The following is an 8,790-nucleotide window of genomic DNA, read 5'->3' as shown; positions in this document are numbered from 1 at the left end:
GGTTTTAATTATTCGTAAGGAGCTGTAAAATTTTGTTTTTTTTTGTTTATTTTCCCGAAAAATTTGGGAAAAATTTTTTAATTTATGAAAAAACCGGTTTTTTATTTTTAAAGTTTGTTTAAACCCCCAAAACTCAAAATGAAATTTTTAAAGTTTTAAGCTTTAGAAATAGTTTTGTAAATACAGACGGACTGCTAGGGGGGTATTTTTAGGTAAAAGGGAGCCGGGCTTTTATTTTTTAAAAAAAAAGAAGACGACCTTTTGTTTATTTTTTTGAACTGTTCCTTTTTGTAAAAATTATAATGGGAAAAAAAAAGCTATATTTTTTAAAGTTTAGAAACCTGATGAAAAGTTTTTAATCAACGCCCAGTTTGGTTTTTACGTTTCAGAACCGTTTGTTTAATAAAAGGATTAAATAAAAGAATTATAGCTTTTTCATAAAGTTTATTTTGTAAGTTGAAAGGAGGTTTTTATCTATTTTTCTGAAAAAGTGGGTTGAAAAATCTTTTCCTTATTTTTGAATTTTAAAAATTTTTTGAATAATAACCCCCTGTTTTTAAGGATTTTTTTTGTAATCTAAATTTTTTAATTTTTACAGTACAATTTTTTTTAATCAAAATTTATTTATTCTACAATTTTATGAAAATCACAATTAATGGTTTTTTTGGGATAAATTTTTTTTTCTTAAGGATCTGTTTTACAAGTTTTTTTTTTTCTGTTTTTTTTGAATTAAATTAGAAAAATTGTAATTACTTTAATTTTTTTCCAAAATTTTTTTTTTGTTTTTTCAAATGGTTTTAAAAATTTTTTCCAAACTAAAAAAACTTTTAAAACTTTTTAAAAAATGTTTAAAAAAAAAAAAATGCAAATACCCGATTGACTGTATGAAAGGCAAACCCCTTTTATTTTGTGGGTGAATGTTATGATTAGGGGGGAAAGTGGAGTCAGGGGACATTTTACTTTTACCAGGAAATTTAATTTTTTACAAGGGCATGGCCCCTTTTGCTTTTGAAAAACGAAATTCTTTATGTAATATACCATGAGTATTTTAGTAAACTAAATTAGTTTTTGAAACATGAACCATGTTGTTTTTTTCAACCTACCCAGTTCTGTTTTTTAAAGGAATCAGATTTAAAAAAAAGGATTTTTATTTTTTTTAAAGGCATGAAATTTAAATATTAAAGGCGTTTAAGGGGGTTACAATGTCAAGGGGTGGAGGGGATTAGTGAAAGCGTGAACCGGTTTTTTTGGCAACCCCCGAGAAAGTGGGAAAAAAGGGGACATTTTACTTCTGTAAAGGGGTTTTTAAAACTTTTGTTAATTACCTGTATTTTTTGTGATTTTTTTGTAAAGGGTAACCCTTTTGTTTTTTTAAAATTTTTGACTGTAAAAATTTATTTTTATTTGGGTTTTCAATAAATTTTTTTTCTAAAAGGATTTTTTAGAAAATACAAAATTTTTGGATAAGTTTGTAAAATATATTACTGAATTTCAATCATAAAGGATTTTTGTTTAAAAACATGCAATATTTTATAAACCCAACCCAATATTTAAAAGTTTTTTGGTGGGAAAATATTTTTGTTAAATTTTAAAAAAATTTTTTTTTAAAAAATTTTTTAAACTTTTTTAATTTTTTTAAAAAACCCCCAACAAATTTTGTAGGTTTTTGCATTAAGGAAAAAAATTTTTAAAACAATTTAAAAGACTTTAAAACATTTCAAAAGCATGTTTTCCTAAAATTACTGACCAAAATTACAGTTTTAAAATTTTAAAGGTTTCCAAGAGGACAAAAATTGGCTTTAAAGAAAAAGTTTTTAAACCCAACGATTTTGGAATTTTTTTTTTCAACCTTTAAAAAGCTGAAAGGAATAAATATTTTAAAAGTTATGTACAAGCAACCCGAAAAAGTCTATTTTTTTACACATCAAAGAAAAACAAAAGGGGGTTTAAACCCCACAAAGGGTTTTGCCCATTTTTTTTTTTTTTTTTTTTTTTTTTTTTTTTTTTTTTTTTTTTTTTTTTTTTTTTTTTTTTTTTTTTTTTTTTTTTTTTTTTTTTTTTTTTTTTTTTGTTTTTGGGGGAAAAAGATTTTTAAAAATAAAGGGGGGGGCAAAAAAACGCGGGAAAAATTTGTGACAGCTGACAATGGCGATGTGACAAGGCAGTGACACTGATGTGACTATTATGTGACAAGGCAGTGACACTGATGTGACTGTTATGTGACAAGGCAGTGACACTGATGTGACAATCATGTGACAAGGCAGTGACACCGATGTTACTATCATGTGACAAGGCAGTGACACCGATGTGACTATCATGTGACAAGGCAGTGACACTGATGTTACTTTCATGTGACAAGGCAGTGACACTGATGTGACTATCATGTGACAAGGCAGTGACACCTTTGTGACTATCATGTGAGGAGACAGTGTTCAAAAGCAATACTAGAAGTCCATATTACCTGTATGTTTTTTGTAGATTTTAATGACCTTGTGGAGACGGAAGCCATATCACCTGTATGTTTTTTGTAGATTTTAATGATCTTGTGAGAAGGAAGTTCGACTTTGTTATTGTCTTGGTATCATTCACATATTTTTAAACTGTTAACAATAAACTGGAGGGATTATTTTTATGATAACTACAATTAATTTGGTACTAATGTTTAGCTAAGATATAGCTAAGGTACATGAGAGTTTCTACGATGTCATAGAAGCCAGATATGTTTAAAAGTTTAACTATACATGCACTAGTATTCCAATCCAGCTCCAGGAGACCCAGAGGCCTAATATTGTATCAGCTGTACTAATGGTGGAATATAATGCAGTTCCTCCTATGTATTACATTTAGAAAATTTGTTTTAAAAAAATCTTTGTGAATTATCTTTTCAAGTTTTATAAAAACCCAGAGCACTGATTATTAGTCAGGAGGTGCCTGCGATTAAAGATAAAACAGTTATTATAAACGAACCTCTTTTCAAGGCCAGAGAAGTCAGTCATACGAGTGATCTCGAATACGCTATGAAATTACCTCCAAAATTACCTTGACCTATTTCAAGATTACAGTTGTAAAATATATTAAAGAGGCTTGCCCGCAGAGAGATCAGAAAAATTGGCTAATAGAAAAAGATTTTTTACACATGACAGATTGTTGGAATTGTTGAGTTTTTCATTTTATTTTCCTTATAAAACGCTGAAAAGTGATATTAAAACCTCATTTTTAAATGTTATGTATTCAATCGCAACCCGCAATAAGTCTAATTTGATTGACACATCAAAGAAACAAGCACGTACACAGTGCCGCATAGTGATAACTTCAAAGGCAGCGGCGATTTCTAAAGAAGATTTACCGTTATATTCCATACATTTCCCTCTCAGGTTGAGTTTTAAATCGTATTTTAAATACATATTCTGTAATTGTTTTCAAGAAATAAAGTCGGAAAGCCTCTAATTTTGTCACATAAAAACGTGTACTGAAGTTTATTTAGTGATCGGAGATGTGCCGTTTACCGGTCCGTCTGCGGGTAAGCCTCTTTAAAAACTTGTATCTTCTAAAATTTAAAAAAGATATAGAACACGGATGCGTAGGCAGTAATTCTATAACTGTTCCACACATTAGTGACCTTGATATATGTTTAAGGTCACAGAGTTCAAATATAATAGCAAATCAAAAATCTTCTCGAGTTATAGAAGACTGCAAGTTATGATATGTTGTTTGCAGGTTTTATATTAACCTACAAATGTATGCTTCTGCAAATCACTATGCCTCCTACAGAGGTCCATGGTTAACTTTTACCTTTGAGATACAGTATTTCTCAAAGGACTTCGCGAATCTTTCTCTAATACACACTTTGGTCCGTAATTATGCTTGTATACAATTGTTTGACTGAACCAATCAAAGTTTAAGTCTGTTCATAATTTATTCGTTTTTCCAGCAGCCGTAATATGAAACTACATTATTTTGTTGTCAGCGAAATAATTCCCTTTCTGCCTGCTGATATAGTTTGACTGATATGCAATCAAATGCTACGTGGTATGATACTGACAGCATAAACAGTTTTAGTGTGATGTTAATGAACGTCTTCCATATCTGACAAATCCAGTAAATGGGGGGAAAAGATGGATGTACAAGAAGTAGTTTTAGATAGGTGATGCAGCTGGAACTCGTCATTGACAACAAGTTAGAAGTTATTTACATATAGAAATATCCATGATTTGAAAGGAAATACATCATTTAATATAATAACCATAGGCATATTCACAAATTTTCCTCGACCTTTAACCCTTTATCGTTGTTCTTTCACCTTTTATCGTTGACTGATGGTTAAGATAGTGGTTTTACTTTGGAAGTTGTAAAGTGTGTTTGTTTTACTTTTAACCTTGACATATTGTCCGTCAGATTGTGATCAGGTGTAGAACTTGATGTGGTTATGTGGTATAAACATCAACTAACTTTGTTACATTCATGAAGGATTTGTTTTGTTGATAATTGTTTTTGATACGAAATAATGGACGGAAAACTGTTTTAGATGTAAAATGACACTAATTAAAAATAAGAAAATCAGAGTAATACAATGTAATACATGTGCTAGAAAATCTTTATTTTAACATTTTGAAGTTACAGTTAAAACATTATACATATCGTTATGTCTTAAATAGGCTACACAACATGGTCTATCTTTTGGTCGTATATATACTTTATAGTGCTTATTATTTATCTATGTCCAGTATTGAACATAAAATCAACCAGAGATGATTTATTTTGGTATTTATTAAATAATGGATACTTTACAGTACGTTTGCCTTTTTAACAATTACAGCATAATTCCATGTCCAATGCCATTGAACTGCAAAAACCCCAAACATCTAATCAGTCAGATGTTTTTTACTAATAAGTACTATAGAATGTAAAAAATAAATCCAACCTAGTTAATCATATAAGCCATTCAATAATGTACATTTTTTGAGAAAATATACAAAAATAGTTAATCATGAAGTCATTCTATAAAATGTATTTATAGAACATCAATAAACACGAATATTTGAACCAGTTGATGTGATCTTAAATCAGTGAAATATAACTTATCCTCATTTATTGTCTTATAAACATGAATTCTCCTATTAGAGCATGCAAAAGATGAAAATCAATATCTCTTTCTAAAACACAAAAATCTTACAAATAATCAAAATCCTGTAAAGACGATCAAACATAGACATCTTAAATAATGTGTCTGTCTTAACCTTTAGACTGCCGAAAACTCTGATCCGCCGATTTGAAATACAGTTTCAATGCGTGACGTCTTTAGTATTGTGACGTCATAATGCGCTGTGTATATCCCGACACCTGCTCCACTCGTTATCGTCAGCCGTCGTAGGTGGTACACTTAGAACGTGTCAATGGAATCTAGTACGTACCGAATCGTGAGTTTAGCTGAAACCAACTATCCAAGAAATACTTTTAGGATTTGAATTAAGAATTAAGAAAGTAACGTCTGTTATTTTACATTTTAATTACTTTTTAAATCCGTATAACTTTCGATGTAGTTTATACGCGAGCTACATAATGGATGTAATTTCCATCGGTAATGCTACAAAGTTTTAATTTTAGTTCAACAACCATATGCGGATGAAAAATTGTATTGTTAATAAATACAGTGTATTAAATATTCTGAATACGTGCATGATTAGCGAGTTATATCAATTAAACGTCTGCAGTATACGTTCCCATTATAAATACTTGTATGTACATAATCTCCAAAAGTCAGAGGATGATTATATGGAAAGATAAAAGATATTCGGGAGATTTACATGATACCAACGTAAAAGATCAGAGATACGATTCTGTTAGCTCTGACAAGAAACAAATCCGGAATATGAATGTGAAACGTAAGTGGTTAAACTTATTTTAGTCCTTGTGCAACAAGATATATTGGGGAGTAGACGAATATATACAGTTCAGATTTTGCATGGTAATTACACAATCTATTGTTCAATGCAGTTCAAATGCCGTCCAATACATTGGCGATGAAGTCCCCGCTCACACAATGAACAAATCGTTCTGCTCCGACGACGTATTCCACGGCCATGGCGCATACGTGAAGAACAGACACAGCAGTCTTTCTCCTTCTTTTGTGGCAAAGTGATTAAGGAAACTTTCTTCACTGCTCGGCGGCGAGGGTTGTCAGGTTTCTTCGTTCCAGCGAGTGCTTCAATAACGGCTTGGATATACTGCAGGCGGCTTTTTACTCTAAACAATAAATGCACCAGTATTTTCTTCCATACCTTTTGGCATTTCCTCTGCTTTCCATATGAATGTAGAATACCATCATTCATGTCTACCGCTCCCATGTTGGTATTGTATGATGCGATGACACGCGGTTTACCTGATCCCAGTTCTTGTGCTGGTAGAATAGTCGATAGCAACCTGACAGGTTTCTTTTCATCTGCGCCGAAATGAGACAGACACAAAAAGTCGCCACGTCGCAAGTAGACAGTGTTCCCTGGCTGGTTTGCGTCCTTGACGAGGTGCGGCATTGGTCGATTCTTTCGTAAAGTTCCTGTAAAAGACGTTTTTATTTGAAAAAAAAAACAAAAAAAACACAACGAATATATTCATATTGAATGCAAATCCAACTTTAGAAACATATTACACCACATTCACACTATTCCACTTTAATTTGAAATATACATATACTCCCAAAATTTGTTCCTCCCGGCATCCCTTAGAAATGTTTTGGCTTTATAAGGATCATCCATACCTTGAAACGTTTGACAATTTACGTACTCGATTGTGTAGTTCCAGAGAATGGGTGCATGCACAAGAAAAAAATACCAAAATAAGGCTTTATAGTACCGGTCAAGTATGTGTTAAGTTGGAGAAGTCTGTGTCCAAGATTCAAGGACGTGAAGAAACTATCACAAAATACGTGATAGCCTTTATGAAGAAGTGACGATCCTTGTAGGAGCTCTACAACTACGTTTGTTCCTTGGAGTTGTCCTGGTGGAACTGGGTCGAATTCACGTCCCCTGTAAACTTGCATCTGAAGCACGTAACCTGTAGAGGACTCACACAGTACCCAAAACTTGACCCCATACCTCGCGACCTTTGATGGGATGTACTGTCGAAGAACGCTGTGTCCCTTTGTTGGTACAAGAGACTCGTCCACGCATAACTCCCTGTTTGGAACCTTGAAGCGCATGAATTGTCGATTGACGAAGTGCAATAAAGGTCGAAATCTGACAGATGGATCATACCCAGGATGCTACAAGCAACACTTCATGATTAGTATTTATGTAAAATCATCGATCAAAGATAACGATATATCATACACGTGCTTCATACACGTATACAACACATATATCAGTTTTAACATACATGTATACCAGAAAATTGTAATTTACCATCCCGGATTTGGAAAGTGTGTGTTTATTTGGGATATGGTTTAGTATTTGCCGAACTCCGTTTATAATTTGATTAGATTATTCATGATATATAAGTATCATACATGTACATGTAGGACGGTGTTTCCCGGTACGTCTGCTGTGTTGAACAAACATGTAAGACGCCATATATCAAAATAAACGATGTATCACATTATATTATATTAACATTTGCTCCGCATTTCCCCATTGACAGAATGCTGAGAGGCAGTTGTCACCTTACACCTATAACACCCAGTGGGTCATGTGGCATTAAAAAGGGTCGGAAATTATTTGTTGGTTCAGTTTTTTTTCAAAGTTGACAAAAATGGTAAGACAATTTAAACATAAGTATTGAACAACGGTTTTAATGTTGTTATAGTCGATATGACAGCAATATGTATGGTGGGGCAAATGCAGCATGGGAACCCTAAGGGATGGATGTCCATGGCATTTGTCCACCATACATCTTGCTATCATATCGACAATAACAACATTAAAACCGCTGTTCATTGCTTAAATAGAAACGAAGATATGGCGAGCTTCTATGTTGTCTTTGTGCACATTTACGTTTATTATTTGCAATATTTTCAGAATTTAATGTACAAAATATGACTAATTACATGTATAATGAGCTCACATTTCTCTCGGCAACATGTCTGCAATCGTTGATGTGGAGAAACTTCAGAATATTCTGAAATCGGTTTCTACCCATTGTGTGTTTGAACCAGTTTGATCGTTGGCTGATCATTGTAGTATTCCAGTATTCCTCCATGGAAGGTTTCTTTATTATGCTCATGTTGAACATAATTGATAGAAAGCTGTGGAAATCTGTCATTCCTATCCTTTTCCATTCCCTGGTTCTCGATCTTGGTCGAAGATTTCATCATATAATTGACCCTTGGCGTATCTGCATTATTATGAATACCCATATTGTACACACAAATACCGAGTACATGTACACTGAAACGTTCCCCGGGGGTAGCTGTATTTAGTATATTGATACAACCTCAAAAAATGCATGTACACTTATACATTCCCCGGGGTAGCTGTATTTAGTATAAAACCTCAAAAGGATACATGTATACTTATACCCCCCCCCCCCCCCCCCCCCCCCCCCCCCCCCCCGAGGGTAGCTAGTTAGCTCACGAGTAACCGTGAGCTAATGCTGTGCTGTACCCCCGGCGTCGGCGTCCCACCCCACTTAAAAAAAATATGGAAAGTTTGTAAGTCCAAAAGTATACACCTCACACCCTTTTTTGGCACCAAAACCCGCTTAGATATTTTAAGACCCTTCTAATTTTGAGCGTTATTATGTGACGTACAATTTCAAAATGACAATTGCACTGTACATATACAAATAGTGTGATTGCTG

The 8,790-nt window shown here is 33.1% G+C and overlaps 1 protein-coding gene across 1 annotated transcript; it reads right to left on the bottom strand.

The window, feature by feature from the left end:
• Positions 1–5,978: 5,978 nt before the first annotated feature.
• On the bottom strand, positions 5,979–8,214 carry LOC117332882 (piggyBac transposable element-derived protein 4-like). Its single transcript, XM_033891946.1, has 3 exons — positions 8,056–8,214; positions 6,850–7,258; positions 5,979–6,553 (listed from the first exon to the last, which is right to left on the bottom strand). The coding sequence occupies exons 1-3, from the start codon at positions 8,212–8,214 to the stop codon at positions 5,979–5,981; spliced, it is 1,143 nt and encodes a 380-aa protein (XP_033747837.1).
• Between the last annotated feature and the right edge of the window lie 576 nt (positions 8,215–8,790).

This window comes from Pecten maximus, chromosome 8, assembly GCF_902652985.1.
Source record: "Pecten maximus chromosome 8, xPecMax1.1, whole genome shotgun sequence".
In the NCBI taxonomy this organism is placed as follows: domain Eukaryota; kingdom Metazoa; phylum Mollusca; class Bivalvia; order Pectinida; family Pectinidae; genus Pecten; species Pecten maximus.
This window is presented reverse-complemented; position numbering and strand designations above follow the sequence as displayed.

Bases quoted from the DNA above. Each gene is read 5' to 3' on its own strand.
- LOC117332882 (XM_033891946.1), bottom strand. From the start codon at position 8,214: ATGAGCATAATAAAGAAACCTTCCATGGAGGAATACTGGAATACTACA. The intron at 7,259-8,055 runs GTGAGCTCATTA...TGTTGCTTGTAG, and splicing joins GACATGTTGCCGAGAGAAAT to CATCCTGGGTATGATCCATC. The intron at 6,554-6,849 runs GTACTATAAAGC...CGTCTTTTACAG, and splicing joins ACTTAACACATACTTGACCG to GAACTTTACGAAAGAATCGA.